This window comes from Moschus berezovskii, chromosome 20 (assembly GCF_049115385.1).
Source record: "Moschus berezovskii isolate FMDL1 chromosome 20, NW_MosBer_1.0, whole genome shotgun sequence".
Classification (NCBI taxonomy): domain Eukaryota; kingdom Metazoa; phylum Chordata; class Mammalia; order Artiodactyla; family Moschidae; genus Moschus; species Moschus berezovskii.
In genome coordinates, this window is record NC_142479.1 from 42,812,211 (window position 1) to 42,829,079 (window position 16,869).

At 40.6% G+C, this 16,869-nt stretch overlaps 1 protein-coding gene across 2 annotated transcripts in view; it reads left to right on the top strand.

The window, feature by feature from the left end:
* The window catches only part of MAP2K4 (mitogen-activated protein kinase kinase 4), an 81,490-nt gene that overhangs the window by 51,986 nt on the left and 12,635 nt on the right, over positions 1–16,869 (top strand). For both annotated transcript variants that reach the window (XM_088828912.1, XM_055407308.2), the window contains 4 exons: positions 7,901–8,020; positions 12,503–12,622; positions 14,941–14,992; positions 16,726–16,853. In XM_088828912.1, the coding sequence (XP_088685038.1) occupies positions 7,901–8,020; positions 12,503–12,622; positions 14,941–14,992; positions 16,726–16,853 (420 nt within the window). The remainder of the gene's footprint in view (positions 1–7,900; positions 8,021–12,502; positions 12,623–14,940; positions 14,993–16,725; positions 16,854–16,869) is intronic.

The window sequence follows — 16,869 nt, forward strand, 5'->3', positions numbered from 1 at the left end:
TACAGATACACAGAGGCATTGTGTGATTAAGGATTTAGGTGTGACTTTTCACATGGACGGCTCTATTCCTGATCACGCGCTCGGTTTAGCTCTGAGATGAAGACTGTGGAGATTTAAAGGAACTTTGAGATAGCGGTTCACACTCCTGTGAGTCCTCCTTGATGTCAGGGAAATGAGACGGCCACTTGAAGTAACTCCACAGTGTTGTCTGATGCACTTTAGGAATGTATTGCCACAGGGTCTTTTAGAGGTCAGGAAGGACGTCCTCTGACACTGGCCCTTCGGGCTTGGATCAGCATCCTCTGCAATAACATTTCATGCCCCAATTTGCATGATGGTGGAATAGCCACTGGATGAACACATGAGACACGCAGTCACCATCCTCTGGGAGGGAAGTAGGTGTCTGCTTAGCTCTCTGGCAGGGCTGGTTGTCATGGGGAAGGAGCCCAGGATTCAGACCAAACAATTGAGGAAGCAGTCAGGGTTAGAGAAATTCAGTTCTGGGAGAAACCCCCAGTGGAGTTAGTCCCAAATGATCAGAATCTGATCCAGGCAAATCCAGGGACACCGGAGGGAAGAATCAAGAAGAGGAGCTGTCTGTGGCTGGAGTGGAGAGGGATGGCTAACTGGGATCGCCACCCAAGGGCCGGAGGAGTGACCTCATGCAGGCCTGGACCACTGCTGCCCTGTTAATAGGTCCAGATTGACTTCTTGAAGGAGCCTGCCCGGTTCTTGTTTGTAGGGAGAGTAGGAAAGAATGAAAATGGAAGGGAGAGGGAAAAAAAGAGAGTGAAGCTGGAAGGCAGTGGGGTTAACAGGGGAGTCAGGTTCTCATCTCAGTGGAGAATGAACCTGATCTGACCATTGGGTGGGGTCGGGAGGTGTTAGGATTGTCATTGTTAAGATGAGCTTTGAGTCTTCTAATTGAGAAGTTATCTGGGTTGATCGGGAAAACAGACCGACTCTTTGAAATTTGCTGCATAGGCCACACTGAGTTAGTGATGTGACCGTACATACATTGAAGGGTTCAGGTGATTTCCATTTCTTGGTGATCTGCCTGACTTCTTCCTTCCACCCTGTGTTTTTCTCTACTCTTCCAACTCTCCTGTTGCATTGGTTTGAATTGTTCCTGATCCTGAGCTGGTAACCTGATCTTGATTCCTTCATTCTTGCCTCTCCTTGGTATTTGGATCTTGACACCAGTGTCCCTGACCTAGAATTGAGACCTAGGTTAACCCGATGGCTGCTGGGAAGGGCCAGAGCCTCCACGTGCGGTGTCAGCACTCACAGCTCCACCCTCCCCAGGCCACGTGATCCGCTCATTTGCAGGCCTCCTGTGTGGATGGGGCCGCTGTGGGAGGAGGTGGGGGTCTGCAGGGCAGGGCTGGGTTTCATTTCCCTGCCACCACGGGCAGTTTTGTTGATTCTGAAGGGCCCACAATGCTAGTCTTTGATTATCCAGATCACCTGTGGGATGCAAAGCCATGGCTTTGAGTTGAGATTGAATTCCAGTGTCTTAAGCTCTCATTTGGCTAGATCGGGGGGCTTATTAGGAGGACCAAATTGAGTGCCCCATATGATTTCATGTTGCTAATGTTGCTTGAGTGTTGTGAATGAAACTTGTCAGTGGAGCACTTCGGGGAGGGTGGATCCCAAGGAAGTGGCAGGGCTGTGTGCCCTGCCCCCCCCCCCCAGTCCCTGGTGCTGTGGGGTTAGAACTCCTCTTGTGCATGGTTTCTTTTGCTGTTGCTCTTAGTGTTTTGCTGACTGTGGGTTCTTTCTGCTGACAGAATTGTATGTAAACCCCAGCAAATACAGTAGACTGCATTAGTGCTCTTCTGGTTGTTGTGATGGAGCCGAGTTGTGATGTGTTTGTGCTCTTCTGTTTGGTGTGTGTTCTGATAGGTTGTATATTGTCACCTTGCTTATTTAACTTATATGCAGAGTACATCATGAGGAACGCTGGGCTGGAAGAGGCACAAGCTGGAATCAAGATTGCTGGGAGAAATATCAATAACCTCAGATATGCAGATGACACCACCCTTATGGCAGAAAGTGAAGAGGAACTCAAAAGCCTCTTGATGAAAGTGAAAGAGGAGAGTGAAAAGGTTGGCTTGAAGCTCAACATTCAGAAAACAAAGATCATGGCATCTGGTCCCATCACTTCATGGGAAATAGATGGAAAAACAGTGGAAACAGTGTCAGACTTTATTTTTTTGGGCTCCAAAATCACCGCAGATGCTGATTGCAGCCATGAAATTAAAAGACGCTTGCTCCTTGGAAGGAAAGTTATGACCAACCTTGATAGTATATTAAAAAACAGAGACATTACTTTGCCAACCAAGGTCCGTCTAGTCAAGGCAATAGTTTTTCCCGTGGTCATGTATGGATGTAAGAGTTGAACTGTGAAGAAAGCTGATCGCCGAAGAATCGATGCTTTTGAACTGTGGTGCTGGAGAAGACTCTTGAGAGTCCCTTATACTGCAAGGAGATCCAACCAGTCCATTCTAAAGGAGATCAATCCTGGATGTTCATTGGAGGGACTGATGCTGAAGCTGAAGCTGCAATACTTTGGCCACCTCATGCGACAAGTTGACTCACTGGAAAGGACTCTGATGCTGGGAAAGGTTGGGGGCAGGAGGAGAAGGGGACGACGGAGAATGAGATGGCTGGATGGCATCACCGACTCTGTGGACATGAGTTTGAGTGTACTCCGGGAGTTGGTGATGGACAGGGAGGCCTGGCGTGCTGTGGTTCATGGGGTCGCAGAGAGTCGGACACGACTAAGTGACTGAACTGAACTGAACTGAACTGATGCCTATCCGTATCAGAAGCCCCCGGGGTGACAGCTCTGAGGAACCTTTGGCATCCAAGTGGGATGGTTTGGAAATGGTCGCTCTTGGTGAATCTAATCAACTATTCAGTGTTTCTGAGGACTCTGGATACCTAGTTTCTGAAAGCCTTTGTCTTCACTTGACTGACCCGACTGAATTGTGATGTAGGACTGTATCCCAGCTTGTATATAATAGTTATTTGGAGAAGCACCTGTCTTACCACACCTCTCTCTTAAGTGAGAGAGATGTTTGATATACCTCTGCACATTTTCTGCCATTCTTTGTTGTCTCACAACCATGCCTCTGAAACTGTATCAGATTTCTCTTTTGTCTCACTGTATTGTCATGGCTCACAAAGTGGTGATCTGTCATTTATGATCTTCAGGCCCTTACATACTTCAGTGCTGAGGTTAACAGTGTGCTCTTTACATGTGGGTTATGTCATTAGTGAAGGGGAAGATGATATCACACTTGTTAAGACATATCAAGCTTGTCCTCAGAGCAGCTCGTCCCATGATGTGGTAGCACGTGTTTTTGGAACTGATCTCACAAGTTGTCTGATGATGCACAGCAGAAATACGTAGAAGGAATTCAGTATCCTCAGTGAGAAGCTGGGGAGGTCCTGCTATTAATTTGATCAAGATACATTTGAAAGTTCATTAAATAGATTCTAAGGACTTGGATGGGCTTCCCAGGTGGCGCTAGTGGTAAAGAACCCACCTGGCAATGCAGGAGATGTAGGACATCTGTTCAGTTCCTAGGTGGGGAAGGACTTGGATGGTTTTACAATTAAGAATTAGTATTCTTTCTTCCTGCCTTAGTAAAAGCATGTGTTTTCATAATTTAAAACAAACGATTTAACACACACAGTTTGTTATTCTTTGACATTAAAGGCAGTTCTGCATTTGTGATCAGCGTTACAAATACTTTTTTTTTTCCTTTTTTTAAAAATGGTTTGTTTTGGCTAATGTTGCCATCTGCTTTGACCTTATTAGTGACAGTATTGTGAGGTAGCAGGGACATTTTTGTGTGTGATCTGTTTAGAAGACTAACAGCGAAGGGTGAGATTCTTGCTGCCTCTGTGGGGCAGAGAATCTTTGTTTTGAAATGAGGAAACTAAGAATGCCTAGGATTTCCTGCAGCTCAGAAGAAGCGGGCAGCCCACTGATTCTCTGCAGTGGTTTCTGGGGTTTTACCTTTGCATCTGAAGTGAATTCTAGATGTTGCTGCTGGGAAAGCAGCATATTTCTTTGTAAGGATCCAATGTTTGTAAGAATTCAGGGGGCCTTCCTTGGGGATCTGAATGTGATCCTTGCTCTCCTAGTCCCCACCTCACTAACTGAGGTTGATCTGAAGTCAGCTGCTGAGTGGCAGGGAGTCTCCTTTGTATTGTATTCTTATATACTAACCTTAGGAGGAGTGTTTGGCAGGGAAAGCATTATGAACAAGGTTGCAAGTCTGGCATAGCAGTGTTGGTGTTTGTGGGTAGTGGACACTTTGAAAATACCTTTATTACAATTACATTGATTAAGAAATCCTTATCCTCTTCATTGTTTGGTTTTAAATGAAATGCTGTCAAACCGTCACTCTGTCCCTCTTTAGTTTCTGTGGAGATGAGTCTACCTGAGATCCCATGCCTCGTAGCCGTGTGGGATCTCAGTTCCCCGACCAGGCATTGAACCTGCACACCCTGCAGTGGAAGCGCAGAGTTGTAACCACTGAACCATCAGGGAAGTCGCGCCTTATTTAACTTTAAAGTTTTTGATATCAATAAATGAAAATTTCTTGTAACTTGAGGCATTTATCAACACATTTGATTTCTAAATATTCAAATTATAAGAGAATTTAGGTAGTATAGTTGGCTTCACCTTTGCTTGCATTTCCAGTGTCCTCATTAAGGACAGCTTTATAAGGGAAGGGAAGTTTGTTCTCCCTGACATGCTCTACTTACTTGTTTCAAATGGAAGAAATCTTTTCCATACACATTGCTTTGATGTTCATTTAGAAAAACTTTCCTGGTAGGGACTTCTATTACTAAGTATTCTGTCACATGACTCATTAATTAAGTGTTCTCCAACGTGAATCACTTACTCAATTATGAACAAAAATCATTAATGTGAAGCTACTGCTGTTGTAGGAGATGTATGCTTATCGTTAATCTCCTCTTTGAGTCCTTTAGGCCTTCTGAATTAGTTTGTTTTATTAATTGCTCACATATAACGAATGTTGCAGTATGACCCTAAAGCTTCAGTATAACTGAGAGCTAGCTGCTCTTGGTTAGTTTCAAACAATTGGGATGTAATACCAGTCGCTCCCCTTGCTCTGCCCATCACTTGGACTAGATGTTCAGAAAGTGTGCAGAGGTGATGACAAGTGTCCAGGAGCAGAATCTATTTCATGTTTGAGTATCAGGCCCTCCAGCAGCCACAGTTTCTCTTCTGCGCTGGCAGTAGTGCTCAAGAATATTTTACAGATGAATAGGTTTTCCTCTCATGCTCACGATCTCAAATTACAGCTGTGCAAGGAGCTCTGTCTCCAGTGTGGTTAGTAATAATCTTGTGTATCAGTCAGATACTGGGGCTTCAGTTAGGCCTGCAGTTCATGTAGTAACATGTATCCTTTCTGCAACAGCAGCAGCGTTTTTAGAAATTGGTCCCCAGGAGCCAAATATTGATGATAACTGCTAAGGTTTATTGTAAGTTTAGAAAGTCATCTAACCAGTGTACGGAAAGAAAAAACAAACTAGCAAGGAGGGCATCTTTTAAAACAGTGTTTTGTAAATGTGTGTATTAGTATATTTACATTTGTAAATATAGAAAAGTAGGAAAAAATAGTGAAAGTGAAAAAAAAATCTTTAAATCTATTAATAGTGACAATTCTTTAGTAGATCAAAATCTTTCCCAACCAGAGGGCCATTTGCTTTTTCTTTCCTGTTTCTAATAATTAGTTCTTTGTCCTTTAAATTTAGGATTTGTTCAGTGTTTTTAAAAAGAATTACCTTCCCAAATTAGTATTTTCACAGCTACACTTTTAAAGTAAAGTGTAAAGTGTTAGTTGCTCAGTCGTGTCCTGACTCTTTGCGACCCCCATGGACTGTAACGTGCCAGGCTCCTCCATCCATGGGATTTTCCAGACAAGAAGTGGAGTGGTTGCTGTTTCCTTCTCCAGGGGATCTTCCCAATCCAGGGATCAAACTCCGGTCTCCCGCATTGCAGGAGACCACCTGAGCTACCAGGGAGGTCACACTTTTAAAAGTTATATTTTAAAACAGAAGTTAATGTAATTTAAATGTTTATAAAAATTATCAGTGTTTTGAACAAATACAAATTACATTTCTGGACTAATTTGACTTTTTAAAAATATCTCTTTTGAGCAGACATTATGCCATTGTTGATATAAAAGCGAGAATATTATTCTCCAAACTATGAAAATACACAAATGGAGGTGCAGGGGGAGTTTCTTAATTTTAAAAGTACCAGTCTTACTTGTTTTTATTTTTCATTCTTCCTCTTTTTTTCTTATTTATCTGGGCAGGACATTCAGTGTGAGAGTTTAAAATCAGTATATACAAGATGAATTTTAATTCATAAATTTTATTTGGTATGAGGTACTGTAGCTAGCAAGCAGGCTATAGATTTTAAGTTATAAAATCAAATTTGTTTGTATTTGGAATATATGGAGTTCCTCATTTAGTGTGGAAAAATGAAAATGAGAGACCGACTTCTTTTCCTTATATACCTGCTTATTGTCTTGTCATGTGAAATACATCTTGTATACTCTGTGCCTCTGGCTTCTCTTCTGTAAAATGCACTCGAGAATTATAATTGACTGCCTTCATCCCTTTGGAGAACATGGAGGACACATGCCTTGATGTCTTTGGAAGACTAAATGCCACCTTGTGTATTTTTGTATACTAACTTGCCTTGTAAGTATGTGCTGTGTATTGTAAGCAGTGGCGCGGTGTGACATTGTAAACTTTTTAATGAGAACAGCAGCTGTTTGCATGCCTCCACATGAACCTGTGACTTGGTTACTGTTTCACACTTTCTGAACCTGTTTCTTTGCTGTCCATAGTGGGAACTGTCCTCTGAACAGCTCCATGTTCAGCACGGATCCTGGGTGGGCGACGGGAGGTGGGGTCTGGGTTTTCTATGGCTGTCTGCTGGTATTGTGCAGAGATGTTACTGAGGGGGCATGGCGATGTCCCCCAGGTCTGCACTGGAGAGGGCCTCGTCACCTGAGGAGCAGACAGACAGCCTTCTGCTTCCTCGCTGTCAGGTTTGCTTCCACATGTTTGTATGCCCTGCAGTCTGGGTCGGGTAGAACTTTGTTTCTAACATACAGAAAGTGTGGTGAAGGGGGGATGCCAGTATAGGGTTTGGGAGACTCGGGTTGTGGTCTGTGGGCTGGTTCTCACTTTTACCTGCTCTGGACTGTTCTCCACGTGTAAAGAAGGAGGAGGCTGGGCATAAGGACGCAGTGGGAGCGAAGGGGGCCGTTCTTGCACTGAAAGCCTTGCTTCCGTACTGTTATCAAATGGTGACTAACAGTTTGTAGGTCCTCAGAACTCCTGAGGATTGTTCTGTGTAAACTGTTTAAAGTCTGGCTCCTCAGGACTGTCTTTGTATTTGCACGCGGGGCTAGTTTTCAGTGCCCCACAGCTTGGTTGCAATCCTGCCAACGTGATCAGTGAGTGTATAAGTGAAGCTGCTCAGTCGTGTCCGACTCTTTGCGATCCCGGGGACTGTAGCCTACCAGGCTCCTCCATCCGTGGGATTCTCCAGGCAAGAGTACTGGAGTGGGTTGCCATTGTGGTTAAAAGCCTGGGTCCTTCAAAGCATTCCTAAGGGCTGTACTGTCCAGGTTTTTTTTTTTTTCTAAGTGCTATTGTGTTTTTCAGTGATAAAATTGTTCTTATAAAGTATAAAGAAGATTATAATTTTTATGTGTGGTTATTTAGTATTTGTGAAGTTTGCTTGGAAATTTTCAGTCTTGCAGAAGTGGCTTTTCTTTAGTTTCTGAAGTTGTTTTGTGTTTTCATGATGTCTTTTGTCCTTCTTTTTCAGAGAATCCGGTCAACAGTCGATGAAAAAGAGCAGAAGCAGCTCCTCATGGATTTGGATGTAGTGATGCGGAGCAGTGACTGCCCGTACATTGTTCAGTTCTATGGCGCGCTCTTCCGAGAGGTAGGAATAGGCCATGTGGGTCTTAGCTGACCAGTGGACAGCTACTTGGAAAAAGTAAGAGAATGGCAGCATTTGATTCTCTTCTTCAGTTAAATGCCTTACGTTAGTAATATGTTGATTTCTCAACATTTTAGTATATCACCGTGGTAATTTACTCTTAATTTCTGCTGCTCATGTTCCTTGGGTTGGAGGTGAATTTCATACCTTAGCTAGTTAGTTAATTATTTTTTTGACTGTCTTTTATGAATGCCATATTTCCTTCTTCATTTATAAATATTTTCTGTTTTATAAGAACCTGGCACATCAGCTGGCTTCTAAATATGTTACTGTTTTTAGATCTATCTCTTTTGTCCTTGAGCTCCCTCAGTACCCCCCCAATCCCCTTTTTAAACCTTTATTCATTTCCATCATCAAATGTGTCTGCCTTTAACACAAGCATTTATTTGTGTCCACCCACAATCCTGAGTAAAATCCGTCAGGGAAATTAACAGCTATGGTAGAAATCCTTTCATTTTATTCTGTTTTCTACATTTTTATATAGAAACTAGAGCTTCAGTTTCTTGGTTTCAGGATCGTGTTTCTCTTTTGGCCTCTGCCTGTTCTGTGTCCTGATGTAAGTTATCACTTCTGCCTCCAGCTCTCAGCATACTTACTGGCTTCCGGTCACCCCACTACCTAAAGCAGGAAGTGAGTTAGGTCAGGAAGTAGACCTGGAGCTATCAGTGAATACATGTGGTGTCCTGGACAGTTGTCACACGCTTGTGATGTTCATTTAGGAGAATGGGACTTGAGCTGAACTCTTCAGCATTTTAAATACTCATTCTCATTTTGAAAATGTTAGGATGAGCCAGTACCGGCGGGTTTGTTATGAACTGGAGAGAAAAAAATGTGTCACACCCCTTCTTTTGGGAACTGGGTCACAGAGAGTATAGTCTTGGTTTTGTTACTGTTATTGACTTAACTGTTACTCAGTTCATAAGACCGAACTGAATGCTACACTGAATAGAAGTATGTACTAGTAGAAATATGAACTCTTAAAATTAAGAAGACCTTAGAGGTTTGACAGTTAATTCTTCACTAGTCCTGAAATTTTTATGTATTTTTCTGTACTGTTAATAGATGATGATAGTAACTGGTAGCGTTCTCCTTCATGATACTGCCATCCCTTTGCTGCTGGTTAAACACTAGGTAGTTCTAGACTTCCTTAGCTGTTTCTACTCCTATCCTTGTACTTTTGACTTGAGTGTTCATTTTTATGACCAGGTCTATTGAATTTGTTAACTTTCTTTCTCATTTCACGTAGTGTTACATCAGTCACGTCAGCACACACAGTCAAGTATACAGACACAGAGCTGTATCCTGGACTGAAGTATTATACACTGTCATTCTGTTTGCAAGATGATGAATCTGGAACTTTCTTCATGTTGCACAGGTTATATAAGAGGCAGTGACATTGGCTGAATTTAGTCACCTCCTCCCTTTCTGACCCTACTTCTGTCATATCTTTTCCCTTTCCTTCCCCGCATCTCCCCACTCCCCCCAACATACACAAGTGTTTAGTATAACTGTGGAAGTAAAATTGACAGTTGGCTGCACTGTGGAATTAACCCCACGATCAGGATAATGAGTGTACCCATCTCTTCTCAGCTTCCTTGTGCCCCGAAAGTATGCACACTGCTCTCTGCTGCACTGTCCTCAGGCACCGGCAGCTCTGCTTTCTGCCGTATGAGTTAATTTGCATTTTCTACAGCTTTATATGAATGGAACCATACAGCACGTACCACTCTCGTTTCTTGTCTTTCACTCAGCATAGTTATTGATATTTTGCAGTTCAGTTTCTTTCAAAGAGTTCTGTTCAAGTTGTCTGTTTCTCCTCGAGTGATACATGGTTGTTTGATTATATTTTCAGAAATCTGCGCCTTTTATCTAACCTGTCAAGTTAGTTGGTATAAAGTTATTCATAACAGCTTTATGCTATCATTGTAATACCTGTGGAATCTTTAGTGATGTTACCTCCCTCTCTCTCTCTCACTCCTGATAATAATTTGTATCTAATTTATTTTTTCCTGATTAACCTGGCGAGACGTTTTGCCTCATTTGTCAGGTGTATTCCCAGGTGTTTTTTCTTTCCAAATGAGTGGTGTCTTTTTAAACATTTCATTTTCTAGGTGCTTCCAGTTGGTATAAAAGTTATGTTATTGGTTTTGTTTGGATATTGTCTCTGAAACCTTATCTTGATCTTAGTAGCTAAATTTCGCTAAACTCCACCTTCCTGTTCAGTAAATCCACATTCAGTAATTTTTATTTTTGTGTTTCAATTGTGTGGTCATCCTGTGTTTTGCTTGAACATGGAAGTAATGTTGCTGTCAGTGCCTTTTGAGACAGCTCTGACTATTTCTCTTTTTTTTTTTTTTTTTTTTTTGTAAATGCAGCTTATTGCTGCTGTCCCCAGTTATGGCTCAAAGGAACTGCCAGGAGAAAAACATTTCTGTTAGTTATGTGCCTTAGAAACTATGAGAATTTCTCCCTCATTCTATGATCGCTCTTTGTCTTTTGGTTGCTTTCATATTTTCCATCCTTTCCCCCTTTCCCCTCATTTTCTTAACTCTTGTTTTTAGCCCCTGCTGGGCACTTTACTTTGTGCTTTACGTGAGTTAACTCATTTGATCTTCGTCAGAGTCCACTGAGGATGGAGCTCTCCTATTTCATAGATGTGGAGTTGACGGGGCCCAAGCTGATGCAAGCAGGAAGTGGGAGAGCCTGAATGAGTGCATCAGGCCTTCACACTGTTAACAGTGATCTTCCCACTTTGCTCTGTTACTGCAGTTAAGTTCCCTCCTCACTGTTTTTCTGAGTAGGTGGGTTAAATGTACTTTTTCTCTAATTAAGAAATTCTAGTAAATCTATTGAAATGGTGTCTTTAGGTAAAAATAAATTCAAATGTGTGTGTTAGGTTAAGAGTGTTATTCTCTTGTGAAGGCTATTCTGCAAGAGCACTGAAAAGAGAAAGAGACCTGAAGAGGAGAGTTTGGAGTAACCGTGAGTGCAGGTTCCCTGTGTCAGATGTGCTTTACAGATCATCATTCTGCAGAGGTGTGGAGCTCCGTGACTGTGGTAGCAGACAGTTCTGTTTTAAGAGTGAGGTTATTCATCTCAGCAGTCATGACCGCATGTGTGCTTTCTGCATGTAAATGAGGTATCCTGCACTGTAGGTGTTGTTATGAGAGCGGAGTTAAGTCAGCTGGATTCTGTTTATGGGTCTGTCACTGATTAGCAGTGTCGTTCCGAACAAGCCGCTTTACTTCAGCAGGCATTGATCTCTCAAATAATCCGGGCCAAGTGTTGGGGTGGGAGGTCTGTACAAGAAAATCTCTGAGGATACATCTGGATCCAAAAATCAGTAATCACATGCAGAATTTTGTACAGGTGATTTTTGCCATCATCCCAGTATCTCTTTCCATCCTCACAGGTACTGTGTAGTCCTTGTTTATCTGTGCACACAGTTGACAGCGCTGTAAACATGGTGTTTGCTTACAGTCGTGTCTTCCCGTGCATGCCTAGTGAGCTCTACGGTTTTCAAAATAATTGTATCTAATCCTTTTAATAATGTACCATTTTTTCTTGTGAGATAGTTCAGAGGTTTCTAGTTTGTTTTTGTTTCTTTTTTTCCTTTTGTAATTTGTGAACTATTTAAGTTAGATCTCTAGTCAGGGAGTGAGCCTATCAAAAAGTATAGGCGCTTTTATTTCTCTTGTTTTATTGTCAAATTGCATTCAGGCTGGTTTAAAACACCTTACAGTGCTGCCAGTAGGTTTTGAATGGTTTGGTTTGATTATAGCTAGCATTTGTTCTTTTAGGGAGTATTTACTGAGCCCTTGTTCTGGTACAGTGTGTGTTCCGATAGGAAAGATGAGTGGAAACATAAGCAGAGAAGCATGGTGTTTTATGCTAGAAGCTGGGGGCCTCTACGAGTAGAGCAGGTGGTGGGCTGTGAGGAGGATGCCTTGCCCTGGGAACCGAACATTTTCAGCGCTGGCCACTGAGATGGTAGCGTTTGAGCAAGGACTTTAGGCATTGGGTTTGCTTTATGTGTATTTTTTCTTTCTTTTTTACGAATTTGAGAAGCTGATATAGTATCTCAAGATGACTGTGATCTGTTTACTTTCTTAGTGAGAACAGTTTCCCACATATTTTCTATTTTTATGTTTAATTCTGGCAAAGTTTGAAAATTTCATGAAAATCCAGAGGTTTTCTATGTAAGACTGTGCCTGTCCTTAAAATTAAGAGTGGAGAAAATTGGGCAACTAAATTTGTGTTTGAACATGAGAATATTCAGTCCAGGGCTTTAATGAGGAACAAAACTTACCACTCATTTAAAGTTTAAAAAAAAAATTCTTCTTCCATTGTATTTCTGTTTTAAGTGAAGGAAAGGTGTCCTTAATGTTAAGCTGTGTAAGAGTGACTTGTGTCTGTTTTTTGTAGGGTGACTGTTGGATCTGCATGGAACTCATGTCTACCTCGTTTGATAAGTTTTACAAATATGTATATAGTGTATTAGATGATGTTATTCCAGAAGAAATTTTAGGCAAAATCACTTTAGCAGTAAGTACCTGGTTTTCAAATTGTTCGGTCTATATATACTTGCATAAAGATGCTGCTGGAGTTCTGAATGTCCTTCACAGAATGTTATTGACCTTCCTGGAAAATCATTTATAATAGGAAAAGAGACAAAGTCTCTTCTGTAGGGTCATTAGCAAAATAAGTCGTAAGAACAATTTTCAAAGTACTGATCTACAGATACTTTTCATTGTTGAAAAGTACATATTGAAATCATACATTTCATAGATTGTGCTGTAAATAAGGCTAGAAAAAAGCAATTTTCTGTTCCGCTTTCCCTTGTTACTTTAACCATTTTTAAATAGGTTGTATTATTACAGTTCCCCTTAAATTAATTAGAATTGCAGCAGTTTCTTTGAAGTTCTTTAAGTGAAACTCTTAGCCAAAGTGTATTTTCTTTTGCTTTAAGATTTGGGCTATTCTGTATAAACTAAAATTGCTGACCAGCAATTTCAGTAACCAACATTACTACTAATTTGATAAAATCACTTTACCATAGTTCATAAAAAGAAAAGAAGTACTGTTTTGCGTATGTGTTTATAGTTTTGAAAGTGAATTTAGGATCATTTTCTTTCTTGTTCTTTTAGCTAACAAAGGTCATTCACAATTTTTTCATAAAAAGTAAAACATTATTTTTAATAGGGTATAATTAATAAGATTTCTTAGAAACCCCTGAGAATCTGAATTAATGGTGACCTGGGTTAGTGGGTTGTGTAAACTAAACTTTATAGGAAACTGTAAGACAGGTATTTGGGTTTCATGTAATTTCCTCTTTCTTCCCTGCCTCCTCCACATCCAGTATGGTCTGCTGTTAATTGTCAGTTTATTTGCTTAATCATTAAAGGTTAATGTTGCAATATATAGATAGTCTCTGAACTGTTTTTTAGTTGTAGGAGATGTGTGTGTATAATTGGACTTTAAAAAGTCAGACTAAATCTGTCATTATAATCTTAAGATTTATAGATCCCATGTTAATATTTTAATTTATTTATCTGAAGTAATGCTTAATTTAAATGTTTTATGAGCTAAATGTTAAGATATATACCCTTTCATATAATTTTATAAAAAGAAGCTGTCTAGTATAAACAACTTTATACTAGAAACTTGTTCATTATTCAGACAGGTATATGAAGTTTTATGTTGTTCAATTTAGTCATCTCTCCAATATACCAAACCAAGCTTTATTTTGGAGCTTGTTGCTATTCATAATTATTAAAATAGACTAACAGTAGAATAATAATAGCTTATGGTTATTGAGTGTTTGTTTATGTCAGGCCAAGATCTCATGACATTTTATGTTCATAGCAACGCTCAGTGGTAAATAGTGTAACCCCCGGTTTGCAGATGGTAGATCGAAAGCGTGAAGAGTTTAAGTACTGAATTTGCTGTGAAATTCTTACATTTTAAGTGTAAATGATTTAAATCCAGGCACCCAGACCCTAGAATCCAGCTGCTACAGGATGATCTAGAAACTGGAAAACATAAAATGATTTTATCCTCTATTACAATATATGTAGTATGTACTAATAAATCATTTATTACATATTTGCCTGTGTTTCTAGACCTGGTGATCATCCTTTATATTAAGCACAACATTCAAAATTACTTTGTGTTAAATCCCTCCTTGCTAATTAAAAACCCCTGGAACAAGCCTGGCTGTGTGAAACGTTTGAGCTTGTGTTTTGCTCTCCTGATACTTGATGGCTTGATGGCAGTGGAGACTTGACCTTCCTAATGGTTGGCCAGTTTGTCACTTCTCTTTTAGTTTGAGACTGTAGAAATTTTAATTCAAGTCTGTTTCCTCTAATCCTTGAGAAATCTTTGATTGCCTGATCATGAGTGGTGATCAAACAGGAGGATAAATTCTGGCTATGCAAACATAACTTAGCAGGCTTCACATCCAGTGAGGGTGAGTGATTGTGAGAAACTGAGAATTTGGAAAAATGTGCTAAACAGGAACCATGACTATGGGATCCTTTTGTATTAAATATATTAGTATCTATTCTGGAAAAGTTCAATAGTATGAGAAAGATTTTACAGCTTATTAATGACTCATTTGAAAATTGGTAAGTTACCTGTTTTTTAGCTGTCAGAGAAGAGTATATAAAGAAAGCTAAGTTTTCACATCTGAAATCATAATTTAGCATCTTCGGTTAACATAGAACATGGACAGGGTATCGAAATACTCCGCTTAAAAGAATGCCAAGACCTACCTGAGCTGTAACTTTATGATCAACTGCTATGCTGTTTGATTAGAAGGAAACTGATTGCTTGTCCTGTCTTTCTCTGCTTTTTCTCCCTAGACTGTGAAAGCACTAAACCACTTAAAAGAAAACTTGAAAATCATTCACAGAGGTGGGTATGACTATAGCAGCCTTTTTACCAACTAGGGTCAGTTAGCTTTTTTGCTGTGTTTAGAGTGCTTTTGATTACAAGTAATAGAAAAGCCTGTTAACTGGCTTAAAGTCCAGAAACTCATTATCTGTCATAGTGAGTCCAGAGACAGGGTGGCGCCAAGCATAGAGTGGTTAGGCTGAAACTCTCTTCATTTGGCTCTGCTCTCTTTAATGCGTCAGCTCCATTCTCAGGGGAGTAACCGCTGAAGCAGGTCCTGTGTCACATCTGGACATGTCGGCTCCTTGAAGAAGAAGCTTTCTGTCCTCATGTGGCTGTCTTAGAAGCAGAGAAATTTTCCTTATGTGTCTCTAGTATCTTCTCTTGTCTCATTCATCAGAGTTTCCTCATGCCCTCACCTAAGTGAGTCCCTGGTGAGAAGCATTAGTCTACCCTGATAAGCTGAGGCTAGTCAGGACCCAGTGCTTGGAGGTGTGGGTGGAGCTACACTGAGGAGGCTGGAGATCGCAGTGAAGCCGAAGTCCCCTTAGTAAGGACGGCCTGGTTAGGAGCAGATGCTTGATAGGCAGTCAGCCGTGTCAGTGATAGTAAGCGCTCTTCTCTGGAGTTTTTGGTAGATCACCTTCTGAGTTATAGACAGATACTTTTGTATCCTATATTTATTTTTATCCTTTTTATTCATAGAGCCATGACAGTGACAATGAAATGGATTGAAAGATTGAGAAAGGTACAGAGAATTAGTGAACGGCAGGGAGAATTGGTTTGCACCGACTGGCCTAATTAGCTGATGGTCAGTGAGGAGAAGGTGGTAACCTAAGGGCCATTGTGGCCAAATTGTGTAAAATCTGGTAAAGCAAATGAAAAGGACTTAGCTTTCCCATGTGTGCAGAAAAGCGCACCCTCTTTGTAATAGGTATTTTCCTCTCCACAATGCTGTAAGTTAGGAATTGTTGCTTATATTTTGTCGACGAGGGGATCATGGGTGCTGAGTGAGAGTTCAAAAGCTTGCTCTAGGTAGAGTTGTGAATATCAGACCTAGGGCTCAAACCCTTGCTTTTCTAACCCCAGAGCTTGTGGTCTGATGAATGTTCTGGGTTGGATACTCTTCTTAGTTAGATAAAGCTCTGCTTAAGCAAAATTGTGGGTTTAAAATTTGTGTACTTTGCATTTAGTTATATTATCTTTGACATGTATTTTAAAGTAGTTTGGGCTTCCCTGGTAGCTCAGATGGTAAAGAATCCATCTGCAATGCAGGAGACCTAGGTTCAGTCCCTGGGTTGAGAAGATTCCCTGGAGAAGGGAATGGCTACCCACTCCAGTATTCTGGCCTGGAGTATTCCATGGACTTTATAGTCCTTGGGGTCACAAAGAGTTGGACACGACTGTGCAACTTTCACTCACTCACACTCATAAAGTAGCTTAGTATACCCTTACAGATTAAATCCATTGTGTGTGTTATGACTGTTCAGTAATGAATCTGAAACAAGTAAATGAATATGTCTCTTGATGAGAACAAAGAAAACTTTATAGAATGCCTAAATTTAATATAAGGCATTTTTTTATAATGTGTTTTTAGCATTCAGAAAATTTTACCATCTTCTTATCTATCTGAATTTTACGGACTTGATCACTAATGTTTCCTAACATTTTTCCAACATTTTCCCTTGGACTTCTTTAGAATATAGCTCATTTGATTAATTACTTGAATGTTGAATGACATCTGTGTCTTGCAGATATCAAACCTTCCAATATTCTTCTGGATAGAAGTGGAAATATTAAACTCTGTGACTTTGGCATCAGTGGACAGCTTGTGGACTCGATCGCCAAGACAAGAGATGCTGGCTGCAGGCCCTACATGGCAGTAAGTACAAGTTCAA